Source organism: Mesocricetus auratus, unplaced genomic scaffold (assembly GCF_017639785.1).
Source record: "Mesocricetus auratus isolate SY011 unplaced genomic scaffold, BCM_Maur_2.0 Super-Scaffold_100007, whole genome shotgun sequence".
NCBI lineage: Eukaryota > Metazoa > Chordata > Mammalia > Rodentia > Cricetidae > Mesocricetus > Mesocricetus auratus.
Genome location: NW_024429191.1, coordinates 44,915,914 through 44,932,245, shown reverse-complemented (window position 1 = coordinate 44,932,245; position 16,332 = coordinate 44,915,914). Strand labels below are relative to the sequence as shown.

Sequence of the window (16,332 nt, the reverse complement as noted above, 5' to 3'; positions counted from 1 at the left end):
CCTGACTGTGCTTTTTTTCAGAGGGATGTAGACTTTGGGACTTTGGTTTAGGAAAGCATGGGAATGCTTTAAGCAGTAGGAACATGGAAGACAGTGGTGCTGAAAGTGATTTGAAGTATGGGGGCTGGGCTCAAGAGGTTTCAGATGAGAAGAATATTAGAATGTGGACTATAGACCATTCTTGTGATATTTTGGTGATGAATGTGGTTGTTTTCTGCCATTGTCCAAAAAGTCTGCCTAAGGCTAAATTGAAGAGTTTTAAGTTAACAACAAGGGCGAGGAGGTTTCAATACAGCCTAGCACTGACTATGTTGAATGGTTATTAGTGACCACTCTTACACAGACACAATGAAAAGGAGCAGGCAGAGCAAGGGAAAATAGAAAATGTAGTTTTAGAAGAAAGGAAGCTGCAGGAAGTCCTGTGTTCAAGGAGACAAAGAGATTAAAGAAAAGCCTGCTGCTAAATGGAATAAAGGGAGTGGTGACCTCTGGACAAGACGCCCTATGCAGTGCATACTCCCTATGCAGAGGCAGGCAGATTTCTGAGTTCAGGGTCATCATGGTCTACAGAATAACTTCTAGGGCAGCCAAGCTTAGGAAGTGAAGGAAAACATTGAATCAGAAAGCTGATGAAATGTATTTGAATGAGGGGGCCATGTTCCAGCCCTAGCAAACAGAAGAACTTGGCAACTTCAGCCAGTAGTCCCGGCTTTAGAGTCAAGGATACAAGAAAGGAATTAGGAACTATCCTCCTAAGACTAAGGAAAGCCACTGAAGCTAGGTATGTGTCAGAGGTGTCCCTGCATGGAGGCTCAGAGAAGCAATTGAGTGAAGCTGTGAAGATCAAGCCTGCATTTTGTTGGAGACCCTAAGATGTTGGAGATGCCAAAGTTATAGAATACCTCAAGCAGAGGTGCTAACAGGATGAGAGAAATATGTTTCAATCAACAAAACTCAAAGGAGTTGGAGATCTGAAGAAAGCTTTAACATCAGACATGGAGAATGCAACGTTTGGAGTTTCCTCAGCTGTTTTTTGGTCTTTCTTTGGTCCAGTATTTCCTCATTATGCTCCCTTTCCTCCCTTTTGGAATGGTAACATATATCCTGTGCCACTTTATTTTGGAAATATGTGATCTTTTTCATTTTTATTTTAGGGGGTTATAGTTAAGAGACTGCCCTGAGCCTCAGAGACTTTGAACTGTGGTCTTTTGAGCAGTGTTGAGACTGTGACCGATTGTGAGGACTTTTGAAATTGAACTATATATATTATGATATGGCCTATGGAGATCAGGGAGTGGAATGTGGAAGTTTGAATGAAAATGGCCCCCACAGGCTCATAGGGAGTGGCATTACTTGAAAGATTAGGACATAAGGCCTGGTTGGAGTAGGTGTAGCCTTATTACAGAAAGAGTGTCACTGAGGGTGGACTTTGAGGTTTCAGAAGCTCAAGACAGATCCAGTGATTCACTCTGTCTTCCTGCTCTCTGTTGACCTAGATGTAAGACTCTCAGGTACCTCCCTAGCACCACAACTGTTTGCATGTTCCCATGCATCCCATCATGATGATAATGGACTAAACTGCTGAACTGTAAGGCATCCCCAATTAAATGTTTTCCTTTGTAAAAATTGCTGTGGTCATGGTGTCTCTTCACAGTGATAAAACATTGACTACGACACTAACTGATCGTAGCCATGAATGCATCTTAATCAGTTGCCTCAAGCTCCTCACTATAGGCTTCCCCTGATGGATGGTACCCACAAATCAAAATAGATCTTTTTCCCTGGATCCAGATCAGGCCTAGAGGCACACTAAGATCAGGCCAGCAGCAGTCAGGACTATCCCTTGATGGAGGAGGGCAACCTCCTCACTGTAGTAAGTTCACTCTGTTCAGGTTGGCTCATGGGTTCTTGGGCTCTTGGACTTTGCTGTCAGTTCCCATGATACTCTTCAGGAAGCTGACAGGTATGGTGCTAATGTTTGACCCAACTTGGCAACTAAGTAAGGTATCAGCTTCTCCTTCCTCTACATCTTAATTTTTATGATGTTCAACATAGACCAGCAGGCTCATACAGAGATCCACAGAAGCCATCCTGACTGGCACATATTACTCCATTCTCACTGGACACATAGATTGACAAAGGAGAATCCCCATGTACCTTTCTGGGTTAAAACAAATGTCAGGAAGAAGTAACTAGACCAGACTACTATGTGACCTTAAGAAAAGATCGCAGAAGGGGAGCCTCTGCCCACAGATGCGGTTGGCAGTGATAAATAGGAAGTCACTAGGTGAGGCTGTGTGAAATGAAAAATGGCCTAAGTCAAGGCTGACCTCTAGCTTCAGAGTGGCTGCAAAGTGCTTCCATACCCATAGGAATCAATGGGAAGAAATTGAGTTCTAAGCTGCAGCTCCAAGCACCACCATGGATCTGTTCCTTTCTCCTGTGAGGGAAAAAAATTACTTGCCAGGTTGTCCCTCAGCTTTGAGAAGAGATTGTCTTGGAAACGTGCCTATAGGGTAAGAGGGCCAGGAACTACTGACAGTCGTAGAGGATAGATAGTACCCTGAAGGAGAGCCATGAGAGTTTAATGGCCCAAGCATCCTAAACCATGGTCCATGTAGTCTTTATGGTAAGCTACCAGGGCTTTCTTCTGAGGGACCCACCAGGTGTGAAGGCACTACCTTGCCTGTGTCTTGAGTGTTTTCCAGATCCATGTGTTAGTCCTAAAGTTCTCTGGAAAGATGGGACAAGATGGGTTTTCTTGATTGTCTGAATCCCCCGTCTTCAGTCCAAACAACAGAAAGTAAACAGATCCTGTCATGTATAAAATGTACCCCAGATGGTATAATTGGCTCTGTAGCCTTTCCAACTAGCAAAGCTTCAATGCCAGAGTTGAGATACAAGAATGGTCAAAACAGTGGCTGGAAATTCAGCACTGCCTTACAGTCATCTCTTGTTGCCTTGTCTGCATGCACACAGTACCGCCCTGCATCCCTGCTTTGATCTGCATCATCACACAAACCATAGTCCAGTCTGAACTCCCTGAAAGCTGGTTGATGTGGAAAGACACTCTTGAACGTGTTTTCAACTGTTCGGCAATGACACTAGAAATCGGGGACCTTTCAAGACATTATTGCTATGTCTGGTACAATGTCAAATGAGAACATGTTGATAATTATGGAGTTCTTTTGGAGTTATTTTCTTTTCTTTGAGACAGGGTCTTAGATATCCCAGGCTGGCCTTGAACTTCTGATGCTCCTCCCTCCACTACTCTAATGCTAGGACTATAGGAGTAAAGCACAATGCCCTGTTTATGTTGTAGTAGAGATGAACCCCATTGCTTCACACATGCTAAGCAAACACTCTATCACTGACCAACAGCCCAGCTTTTCATGAAGGTCTTAATGTATCCTGAATACACACTCTGAAGGGATCCTGTGTACGATATTACTTGTCTTAGCTTGTCTCGGGTCATCCAGTAGAAGTGGACATTTGTAATGGTTCCCTGCTTAGTTTGGTGACCCATTACCATTTCTGCATTTTATAGAATCATTTTGATCTGTAGCACTTAAAATATAGCCTAAATGGAGGCCATGTATAGTTGCTACATTAAATTTAGAATAATCTTCTCAAACTAGGGACTCCAGCCACCCTCAGTACAAAGGAGCCCAAGCCTGTCTCTATGGCTCAGATACAAAAAGCAAGTCACATACCTCCCTTGGAAATGTCCAGGCCTAAGACTTGAGGTCCCTTTTCAATACTTTGCTTTGATATTTAGTTACTTAGGACTGTGGGTAAATGTGCCACAGCACATGTGTAGGGGTCAGAGGACAACATGTGGGAGCCAGTGCTCTCTTTCTACTATGTGGGTTCTGTAAGTGTTACAGCTGTGAGGGCAAAGGCTTCCCCAACAGAAGTGTTACAGCTCTTCTCTGGGGTGGGGGAAAAGTTTCCCCACTGCAAGTATTGCAGCTCTGCTCTGGTGGAGGAAGGTTTCCCCAAAGTGTTACAGCTCTGAAGGGAGAGGTTGGGAGTTGGGAGCCGATGAATACCACAAAGTCACACTGCACAACAAACCTCATACAATGAATTTATTGGGAGGGAAGAATCCAGGGGGGTGGCTTTTAGGAAGACCAGAGAGCCATTGCTGGTCTTCCAGAAGAGCCAAGTACAATTACCAGCACCCACAGCTAACATACCATCTGTAACTCCAGTACCAATGGATTTGATTCCTCTTCTTTCGGCCTCCACTCATACAAAAGCAAACACAACATGCAAATAACAAAAACAAATCTTTTAAAATAATATTTGTTTCCTAGGACTTGTAGGGTAAAGAGGCCAAGGAAAGAACACCCTGACCCTGGCATGACTACAAGACCAGGGCCAAGAAACATAATTTCACCAATGCCTGAGCTTTCCACATGATCAGGTCACAAAATAATCCCTCCAATCCTGGGTCATCCTAGAAAGCTCCAGCCCCCAAGAAATTCTGTGTAAATGCTGCCTTCTGCTCAGTTCTCTGCAGCTTCTCACCTAACAGAGACACCCTCTTGAATTTTCCCTCCCAATAAATCCCTTGTGAGAGGTTTGTTGTGTAGTATGACTTTGTGGTATTCCTTGGTTCCCAATTGCTAGGATACCTTTCTCTTCAGAGCCATGACACTTGCCTTGGGAAACCTTCCTTACTAGAGCAGACAGCACTTCTGTTGGGGAAGCCTTTCCCTTCAGAGCTGCAATACTTACAGGACTCTAAGAGTGAAACTTAAAAGCAACTATTTGTGGGTTAACTGGTGACATATGTTAACTTGTACTGTGTACTAAAGGGATACACCACGTGCCATTTTAGTGTTCTCATAAAGTGGATAAAATCTGTTCTTAAGTATAATGACTTTTACTTTACATGTGTAAAAACTTGCTTTAGAAGAATATTCAATGCTTTGAGAAAATGCTATATTTTATGTTAAAAATACTATGTTATAAAGCAAAAGTGCCATATGAATTCAATAACATGAAAACTAAAATTGAGAATGTAATGTGGTCAGCTCTCCATACCAAATTGCACAGAGAGCCAACCATATACTTGGCAACAATTGCATCTGTACAAAACATGCAGACTTTCCCTCTTGTCATAAATAATCCTATACAGCCACCATTACACTGCATTTCTCTGAATCAAATATTATAGATAAAAATGCATGGGAGGATGACTGCAGATTGTATGCAAACATAACACCATTTCATGTAAAGTGTAATAGAGCATTTGTTTTTGTTTCCAATGGAGCCCCAAGCCAATCCCCCAATACCAAAGAACCACCCAAACAATCAGACGTCCATAATAAACACTGAATTACATATAATAGACTGTGGCTAATTTTCATATTGTTTTTATTTTGTCATTTCTATTGGCTTGGGGCTCCATTGGAAACAAAAACAAGTGCTCTATTACATTTTACATGAAATAGTGTTATGTTTGCATACAATCTGTAGTAAAAAGTCTAATAAATCTCAGAAATATCATTTTAAAATAGAGAAAAGTGTAATAGCTGAAGATATTTCTAGAAGCTGTGCCTCCCCACCTAGCACTGTGCTTCCCTCTGAGGCATGGTGGTCTTGTTACACCGCCTCGGATCCATGCGTTTACGGACTCACACTCTCTAACTTGCTCCCCAGCTGCCTTCAGACCATAGAGTGTGCCCTGGAAGCTGGAGATGTGGTGCTGATTGAGAACCTCGAGGAGTCCATTGATCCTGTCCTGGGACCTCTGCTTGGGAGAGAAGTCATTAAGAAAGGACGGTGAGATGCCAGTGCACAGCTGCCCTAGTTAACGCTCTGGAGAGGCCCCTCTAGAACCTCTTCTCCAATGCACAGCTGCCCTGTGTGCGGTACTGGTCCACTGCCCTGGTTAGTGCTGTGGAGAGACCCCTCTAGACATCTTCCCCTTGGCTCAGATGAGGGAGCACTCTGCAGCTGGCTGACATTCCTCTCCTCTACCAGCAGCCCATTTCATTGCCCTTGGATTCTGGAGAGACTTCTGGGCAGTGGCCACAGTGTACAATGTGAGAGGAGCCCTAAGGGGAAATGGTCAAAAGCAGACAGACTTCTAAGGCCAATGTTTTATTCAAACCAGATGTGTGAGGCTCAGAACTCAGCTCCTTGTCAGTTTGATGGCCCTTTGTGACTTTGAAGGCTTAGCACATACAGGGCAGAAAGAGGTGATTGATGGGAATGGGAAAGCGAGAAGTGGAAGGGCTCCCATCTCACATGATGGAAATGCTAACTAACATGGGGCCATCCTTACTGTTCTCTGTTACTATAGCAAAATAGTCAAGGCTAGGTAGTTTATTAAGAAAATTCATTTGTATAATTCATGATTTTGGAAAAAGAAAGTCCAAGATTGACCAGCTACACCCAATAAGAGTCTTTTTATACTATCACAACACAACAGATGGCATCGTGGTGAGAGAATATGAGGTGGGAACCACATAGTCAGACATGGAGCATGAGATTGTGGAGGGTCTGGGCTTACTCTATCAGAGACTAATCCACTCCTGCTAGACCCAGCTCCCTCCCAAAAGATAGCATTAACCCCTTCCAATTAACTTTCACCAGGCTCCACCTCTCAAACACACACACATACACAGAGAGAGAGAGAGAGAGAGAGAGAGAGAGAGAGAGATGCAGGCAGGTGTGCTCCCTCTCTCTCTGTCTCTGTCTCTCTGTCTCCCTCCCTCCCTCCTTCCCTCCTTCCCTCCCTCCTTCCCTCCCTCCCTCTCTCTCTCTCTATCTCTTTCTCTCATACATAATAGCAAGCTTCCAGTACATGGATCATCTTTGGAGACAAGCCATATCCAGGCCTAGCAGGAGCCTTATCAGTTGCTCAGTCCCCTAGTTACCCTCCTGTGTTTTAGGCTGTACCTGCTTCTTAATTATTTTTTCCCATCAAACTGTTTCTTGCTGAGAAAAACGAAGCTCTCTGGTATACCTAGGAAGATCTTCCTGCCAACTGCAAGCAGATGTCTCTTGCATCACACTCTGTGCTGCCATCTGCTGGAACATTTCCATAGCTTCTGAATCTATACTCATACAGTAGGAACAGCTCTACCTAGAGTTTCATAGTGTAAAATGAAAAATAGTGACTCTGAGACAAGACTTAATCTTCCCAACCTGTTCCCAACAATAAGGCAAAGACAAGTCCTAGGTAATTGTTAGACATAATTAGGAGAAAATATGATATGCTAATACTGTTGAATATGTTCTTATTTTTTAAAAAAGTCTGAGATTATACCTGAAGGCCCCCCGCCTTCATTTGAGCCTCTATGTTGCAGATTCATTAAGATTGGTGACAAGGAGTGTGAATTCAATCCCAAGTTCCGGCTCATCCTTCACACCAAGCTGGCCAACCCTCACTACCAGCCTGAGCTGCAGGCTCAGGCCACGCTGATCAACTTCACGGTGACCAGGGATGGCCTGGAGGACCAGCTGCTGGCCGCTGTGGTCAGCATGGAGAGACCAGACCTGGAGCAGCTGAAGGTGTGTCACAGAATCGCTGAGAAAGGAAGGGATGCTCTCCCGCCAGGTCCTGCAGTGCAGCCATTGTGGGCACAGGGGTGGGGAGTTTTTCCTGGGATTCAGCAAAGTGGGTTCTTCAAGTCATTGAATGAGTCCAAACCCTGCCTTGTCACCTCTGAATACCCTGTTGGGAAAGGGGGAATGTGGTGAGCTGAAGAACAGAAGTAGGAAAGCTGGGAAACTGGGCATTCCTGTCACCAAGAGCAGGACCCGGCTCAGGGCTCTGATATGTGGGCATCTGTTATCACATACTCACAAGGAGACATCTAGAATTCAGTAGGGTTAAATTATGCATGGGTAACAGAAACGGGATAATCCTTGCTGGGGCTGTGTCAGTTCAAGGCACAGGTCAGGCATCTTAAACAGCAGGAACTGAATCCTATCAGCTCTGAAGGCTGGGAGCCCAAGACCATGGTGCTGGCACAGCTATTCCTTGTGAGGCTTCCCTTCTTGGCTAGCTGCCTGCTCACAGAACCTCTTGTACGTGTGTAGAGCTAGGAGAGTGTTTCTTCTAGGAACATTAATCCCATCTAGCAAGGACTCCCCTCTGACATCTAAGCACTTTCCTATATAGTCAATTGGGGGATTAGAGTCTCAGCATACAAATTCGGGGGAGCATAGTTCAGTCCATAGCATGAACATGCTTTTCCTTCCTCTCTTTAAATGTGATTAGATTAGATGATACAGGTCAAGAAGGGAAACCAGACTTCCATAGCATATGTGAGATTGAGTTCAAGGCTCCACAGGACTCTCCTCTAAACCATCATGTATTATTCAACAGATGCTCTGGAATCTAAGTCTACAACAAACAAAATTATAGCATGTAAGACCCAACAGAGCCCAAGGAAGACCATGCAGTGGTCTATAGAGCTTATAGCCAAACTGAGGAACATGGAAAGTAGAAATGCAAACTAAGAAATAATATCTTTTTAGCTACTCATAAGAAATTTCAGGAAATGGAACAAGGTAATATCGAAATTAAGGAAAACATGGAAATATGAGTCCCATGCTGGCCTCAAACTCACCATCCTCATGCCTCTGTCTCCCACTTGCCAGTGTGTGTGCGTGTGTGTGTGTGTATCCAATCATGCACACAGCTTAGGGATACTAATTTAAATAACAGTCATCAGAAAGCTTCTATGAGGTATTGGCATCTGAGCTAATTCCTAAGTGATTTGAAAGCCGCCAGGTACAGAGTGTTCCCAGAAGAGAACAGCAAGTCCTAGCCTCAGGCTCAACTGAGGTCTGAGTTTGTAAAATACTGAGCAATGGCTCAGCTGTTAGAAATACTTAGTACTCTTGTGGAGGATCCAAGTACAGTCCCCAGCACCCATATGAGACAGCTCACAGCCATCTATACCTCCAGCCCCAGGAGATCTGATACTTTCTGGCCTCTTTGAGCATCTGTACATACAGATACATATGTACACGATTAAAAATTTTTTAAAATTTAAAAAAGAAACAAGAGTGAGTAATGGTTGGCATGGCTAAATGCCCTAATATGTAAGTTGTTCTTACTGGGATCAAAAGGTTTCACAGGTCAACGATGCTACAGCCACCTAGAGCTAACTCCCAACTGCCAGCATACAAATAAAAAGTGCTCAGTGCTTTAGGATACCAGCCTGATGATCACAAAGCAAAAAGGACCTGAGAGCTGCTCAAATTCCAATCCCACCCCAACCTCAAGCTAGGATCTTGTTGGAACTATCTGAGGCAGATGGGCTTGTCTTTCAAGTACTTCTTTACTATTCATCTGATGCTAGTGAAGTGAGAACTGCAACATTACTCTCTGTTCACAAGTTTCATGTAGTGACCTTAACACTGTTCCAAGCAGAGCATAGAACTCTTAGGTGTAAGGACTGGGATCACAGATTACTAACATGGAAAGAGCATAAACCAGCCCGTGGTCTCCATTGTAAGTCAGTGGGGATTGTATCCTGCAGCCCCTCAGATACCAGACCAGCTGACATTCCAGTCTCTTATGAAAACGGGGTGGTATTTGCACAGAACATGCCCGCATCCTGCCATATACTTTAAATCACCACTAGATTGCATCTAACACCTACTGCAATGTATGTGTTACAGCGATCACTCATCGACTGCTGTTTGGGAACAATGATGTGAGAAGGTCTGGACATGTTCAATTCACCTGCAACTTTAACAGTAGTTTTGGGTTAGGCTACTTGTATTTTCACACCCAGAATCATGGTGGCCATCTGCACAGCTGCAGACGGGACCCCACTCACCAGCTCACTTCTGCTCATGGTCAAATGCACTCTGATGTTTTAGCTTTGGTTCACTGTCTCTGCAGGGAGGGACTCTGGCCCTTCCAGCATTTGTTTCTGCAGACCTATCCTAGAGTAGAATGCTTTGGCATCGCTACCTGACACCCCCTTGCTTGCTATTTACAGTCGGATCTCACAAAGCAGCAGAACGGGTTCAAAATAACCCTCAAAACCTTAGAGGACAACCTGCTGTCTCGCCTCTCTTCAGCCTCTGGGAACTTCCTGGGAGAAACAGCCTTGGTGGAGAACCTGGAGGTCACCAAGCAGACCGCTGCAGAGGTGGAGGATAAGGTACACACACTTTGAAATCCTGGAAGGCCCAGGCCAGATGTTCCCTTGGTTTCCACTTCTCTGCTTTTAGTGCCTGAATCTGGCTTCTGTTTCCATCTTCCCAAGTTTCTTCTAAAAAGTCCACACACACACACATGGGTAGCACTACTTGGATGTAGTGGGTTATCAAGAAAGATATAAAGTATTATAGAGGGTATTGGAGGAGGAAAATAGGGGGTGGGTATGATCAAGTTCATTATATACATGTGTGAAATTCCAAGAATAAAGAAAAATTAAAAACTTTTTCTAAAAGTTGTTTTAAAACTCCAGGCACAACCCTGGAGTGACCCCTGCCCATCCTAGGTTACAGAGCTTCTACCTTCTACAAGACTTTTGATATTTCCACTTCACAAATAGGGCCCTGGCTTTCTGCAGGGAATGGTGCCCACAGAGAATTGCCTTAGTTTGTGAAATAGCCCCAAATTTGTATAAACTGATAATCCAGATATGATTGTGTCCTAAAACAATCACTTGGCTGACAAAAAGAAAACATCTCAAAGTCTGATTTTAAGGTGAAAAATGTTGACAACATCCAGGAAATTCAGGAAACTTGCTCTCAGTGAAAGTATCATTGTGGGAAACAGTTATAGCACATAGATCCCTCTCTGCATAGCATGTTGGGAAGGCTTTTTCCCCCATGGAGACTAGAAAATGACTTGATGAAAAGTGGACTCAGCTCTTCATCCTTCCCACCAAACCTCCAACCTTGCATGGGCCTTTTACATCTCCTCAGTGCCCAGATCAGACCAGTCATGAGACTGGCTCTGATGAGGACTTCACACATCTGCAATGGGCACAGGAGCAACATGTCTCCAAATGAGTGTGCTGACTGCCTCCTTCCTGGGATTCTTCCAAACAGGAAAGGCTTTGTTCCAAGTAGGGACAAAATAGAAAAAAATAAATAAAAAGTGGGTGGAATGGTGGCTTGATGGGGGAAGTCCTGTGTATATGTCAATAAAGCACTTTTGGCCAATAGGGAACCAAGATAGGTGGGACTAGGAGTCCAGGAGGACACTGGGAAGGAGAAACAGAGAGAGTCAAGATGTAACCGCCATGGGGTAGGAAGCCTGGGAATTTCTCCTGTAAGAGAAATACTTAGATTAACAATTATGGGATAAATACTTAAGTCAGAGCTAGCCAGTAAGAAACAAGCAAGGCCAACAGCTTCATAATTAATATAGCCTCCTGTGTGTCATTTGGGACTGATGCGGCTCTGGAACCAGGCTGGCGGGAAGGCTTCCCTTTATAGTGGCTCATTAGGAGAGCACTTGCCTTGCCTGCACAAGGCCCTGTGTTCTGTCCAAAGTGTTGAAAATAACAAGTGAAAAGTCACAGTCGGTCAAGTCATTCCCACTGTGAACTGAGGAATAACTGTGATGACCCTGAGAAATCCAGACTAGCTCAGTGACTGCTCTGTGACCAAGGTTTACCGTCTATTTTCATGGCTGCTGCATCTCTAGAGGGGACCGTGCAGCTTGTAAAGTGTAGAAAGTCCACAGCCCTAGGCCAGAGAGACCCAGCTCACATTGAGGGAGTAGGTCAGAGGGTAGAACCAACCTTGCCCATCTCTCCTGCCACTTAATCCTTACTTTCCTCTTCTTTTCCTTAAAACCAATGAACCACTGCCTGCCACATATCATATGGAACTTTCTCATCTATTTTGTTCCCCCTTTTAGGGATTTTTTCTTTCTCATTTAGTAGATATTTATTTGGCAGCTGTCAGATTCTAAATTCAATGATAGCAGTTGGGGAATATAACATGCAGCATGCGTGGGTTGTAAGGGGAGATGGGCATTTGAGGAAAGGCCCTGAATTCATGCCAATGAGAGAAGATATTTAATACAATGGAGCTGGTGAGAATGTCTACTTTGGGGTAGATGAAAACTTGTCTAAGGGAAATTGGAGAATCAGTTTCCAATGTCATAAGGCATAAGGGACAAACATGAGCCTACAATTGGTCTGTGGGTCCATGTGTGCAACTAGAAGATACAGGTAATTAGAGAATAGAGACAGACTCTAATTGTCTCTATAAACATTCATGGGGGCTTAATATCTAGAGTATGTTCTGAGAAGTGTATCACTTTGAGGTTCTGACAGTGTACTTACATAGAAACCCACACAGTTAGGCCACCTTTGGACAGAATGACTATGGGACTCTCCATTACATATGCATTCTTTCCTTGACCAAAAGCATTATGTAACTGTACTTTGGGAACCCAGGAGTCAATTATATCTGCTACAAGTGAGGGAGTCATGATGAGATATGAGGTTGGGTGAGAAGTGAAAATTTATAATATTTATGGGAAATTAGAATAAAACTTGACTAGCGGCGTACAGATTAATGAGCAGTGCTAAGCAGTTGGGGCATTGAAAACTAAATCTGTAATGACACTGACTGAAATTATGTGATTTTTTTAATGTTCTTCTGAGGTTCAGCTACTGAGCTTAACCAATTTATATTTATTAACATCATTGACATATGGTAGTTGGGTTTTTTTTAGTTTCTTACTAATTAGCATTTTCTCTCAAGCATTACTGCTTGTGTGTTCTTCAACCTTTCATCCCCTCTTAATGAGTTTGAAATAGGTCACACATTCTTATAGACTTTAGGCTATCAGATGCTAGAACTATTTGTGTGGGGTATCTCTTATCAAACCCCTCTCTCATTACTCCCCTCACTGTGCCCTGCTCCTGTGTCCTGCTTCTAGGGATCACCAGTCCACTATCTGATTCTGTATCATCCATTCTCTAAACTACACAAATCAATGAAAACACAGTGTTTGTGTTTCTGTGCCTGGCTTATTTTACTCAACACAGTTGCTTCTAGTTTCATCTATTTTGATACCAATAGCAAAACTACAATCCTCCTTTTAGCTGAATAATATCCCATTGTGGATATCTACTACATTTTTCTTTATCGATTCATGTGCCAATGGGCATCTTGGTTGATTCTATAACTTGGCTATTGTGAATGCTGTTTGGAGTAAACTATCTCTTGACACATGTATTTCATCCTTTAGATATGTGTCCAGTGATAGATCATAGATGAATTGTGCAGTTTTGTTGTTGTTTGTTTGTTTTTATTGTTTTCCATATTGGCTATAGTACTTTTCTAAATATTTATTATTTTATGTGTTTGAGTGTTTGTATGTACATATGTATGTGCACTGTGTGGGTTCCTAGTGCCTGCAGAAGCCAGGAAACAGTACCAGGTTCTCTAGAACTGGAGTTATAAACAGATGTAAGCTACCACATAGATGCTGGGGACCAAACCAAGATCTCCTGCAAGAACTTCAAGTACTCTAGGCTTGGGCTATAGTACTTTATGTTCCCATCAATTATACATAAAATTTCCCCTTCTACATCTCTAGAAAAATGTTCATCCTTTTTAACTTTAAAAGACTTATTGACATTAAGAAAATGAGCCATTTTCTTAAAACTTTTTGTTTAAATTTTTTCTTTGTTCTTGAGAATTTCATACATGTATACAATAAGATATGATCATATTGTGGTTGTTTAAGAATAACCCCCATAGACTCATATATTTGAATGCTTAATCATCAGGGAGTGGCACTATCCAAAAGAATTTTTAAGGAATAGGAAGTGTGGTCTTGTTGGAGGAAGTGTGTCACTGGTGTTAGGCTTTGAGGTTTCAAAAGCCATGGCATGCCCAGTTTCCCCCTGCCTGCCTAGAGATCAAAATGTAACTCTCGGTTACTTCTCCAATACTTGTCTGCATGCTACCATGCTCCCACCATGATGATAATGGACTAAACCTCTGAAACTGTAAGCCAGCCCCCAATTAAATGATTTCTTACATGAGTTACCTTGGTCATGTTGTCTCTTTACAGCAATATAACGGTGACTAAGGCATATATCTATCACCCCCATTTCCCCTGAAACTTCTCCCAAGTCATCCTATTCTATCAAACCTCTTCCAACATCATGTCTTTTCATGTTTTTATAATCAATAAAATCCATTCAGAGCTACCCATATGCTCTTGAGAGTGACTGTATTCATTGGAACATGGAAAACCTAGTCGTGGTCCATATCCTCAATAAAGAATGATTCTCCCTCCCCAGCAACCACTCACTGACAATCGCACCTCAGTAAGGGGCAAAACCTAGAGATTATCTATTCTGTCTATGCCAAGATCAGGCTGGCTTGATCTACTGTAACTCCTGTGAAGGTAACCATAGCTACTGTGAGTTAATGGTTCTGTTAGCTATGTCATGTCCAGAAGACAGCATTTCACAATACTCCACAATATTTTGATCATCCATGTATATCTCTCCATTGATTCTTATTCACTGCAAATAGATACTTCTCTGACCAAGGCTGAGAACAGTCCAGGTGTGTGGGTATAAACATGGATGCTTAGAAAGGATCTTGATATTGTGATCATTTGACAAAATAACAATAGCAGGTTTCAACTCATTGACCTCTCTGGCCATGGGTTTTGATTAGGATTAAGTAACAAGCATGGGCACACTCCTACGTTGTAGGTTTCAAATTCAACCAGAAAACTGGTTAGTTACCCCCTAACAGTCATGCCACTATTGCATGAGTGGACATTTCTCACCTGGCAGGTCAACATTGTAGCATGCAGGGTCAATCACTAGGTAAGACCATTGATGCCTTTTCTCCCCAGCAGCCACATAGTACTTTCCAGTACTATGAAAGCTAGCCAACAGGGACAAATTTTCTTATATGGTTTGAGTTAATATGTCTATGTTCCTGCAGCCAGCATTACTATATTCAGCAATAGGGTTTTGCCATGTAGTTGCTGTAAGTAAAAAGGTTAACAGCAGTAGCCTGTGTTGTTTGGGGGAATCTTTGAATAAATATTGCAGGGAGGTATCCCATACCTTGTATTGTGATTTTCATGTTAACCCATATCTTCTGGGATCAACATTGTTCACCTGTGCAGAGTAATTCCATCCCAACTCTCTTTTTTAAAGTTTATTTTGAAATTAGTATACTGATTACTGTGTAAAATAAGGGTCTTTCATACATCCTTAATTTGAGCTAATACCAATTCTAAATAGAATGAGATTTTTTCCTTCTTCACTAATTTTTTTTTGAGACAGGGTTTCTCTAGGGCTTTGGAGGCTGCCCTGGAACTAGTAGTTCTTGTAGACCAGGCTGGTCTCTAACTCAAAGAGATCTGCCTACCTCTGCCTCCCGAGTGCTGGGATTAAAAGCACTCAGTGTGCCACCAATGCCCGGCTTTTCACTAATTTTTTTTATCCTTTTTTTAGACTTTGATGATTTGAAAGATGTTCACTATATTGTATTTTAACATTTTTGCTTACATGTAAAATTATTTCATTTTAAATGTGACTTTAATAAATGTTTTAATGAGGTATAAAATTAAGCAATAAATCTAGTATCTTTCAAAACAATTTTAAAGTACTTTAATTTTAATCATTTCCTTGCATCTTTTGTTATTATTTCATAATGTTTCTTGTGGGTTTTTATTGCTTTTAAGAGTCTGTTTTCAGTCTAATTACTGTTCTCTCATAGGTACTTTATACTTTCTGATTGCTTTTAATATTTTATTGTTATCATTGATGTTCTAAAATGTTGCTATCTAGTGAAGATACATCCTTATTTATCATACTTAAGAGGGATATAAGTCTTCCAAATAAGAGAGCTCTGAACTTTGGGAAGTTCTTAGCTTCAGACATTGCCTCTCCTTCATTTTTTTTTATTCTCTACATGTTTCTGTTAAATTTACTTAGATTTCCTCTTCCTACCTACCAGTTCCTATAAATGCTCATAATTTCCCATCTTTGTGTCTTTCTGGGCTGATTGTAATCATTCTTCAAACCTTTCTCCCTGTTTCCTTATTCTATTTTCAACCCTATTTAACTCATACAACATTTCATCTAAATAGCTATGTTATTTTCAATCACTCTTATCAGTGCCTTTTCAGGTAACCCTGCTCCTTTTTGGAATGTCTTTGCCTTAGGCTTTCTTGTGTATCTACTGTCCTAAATTACTAATTTAATGGTTGTTTTTAGGTTGTTTAATCCTCCTCAGTTCTTGAAGACTTTGTGATGTCTTTTTTCTTTTTTGTTGTTTTGTTTTTTGCTTTTGTTTTGTTGTTGTTGTTTCAGGGTGGTGGTGGCAGTGTTTTAGAAG

At 42.1% G+C, this 16,332-nt stretch overlaps 1 protein-coding gene across 9 annotated transcripts in view; it reads left to right on the top strand.

Annotated features, from left to right (window-relative positions):
• Dnah9 (dynein axonemal heavy chain 9) overlaps nt 1–16,332 on the top strand; it is a 337,403-nt gene that overhangs the window by 257,511 nt on the left and 63,560 nt on the right. For all 9 annotated transcript variants that reach the window (XR_005878261.1, XM_040748879.1, XM_040748878.1 and 6 more), the window contains 3 exons: nt 5,671–5,793; nt 7,326–7,530; nt 9,981–10,145. Coding sequence is in view for 8 of the 9 variants with exons in the window: in XM_040748879.1 (XP_040604813.1) it covers nt 5,671–5,793; nt 7,326–7,530; nt 9,981–10,145 (493 nt within the window). In the remaining variant the exon portion in view is untranslated. The remainder of the gene's footprint in view (nt 1–5,670; nt 5,794–7,325; nt 7,531–9,980; nt 10,146–16,332) is intronic.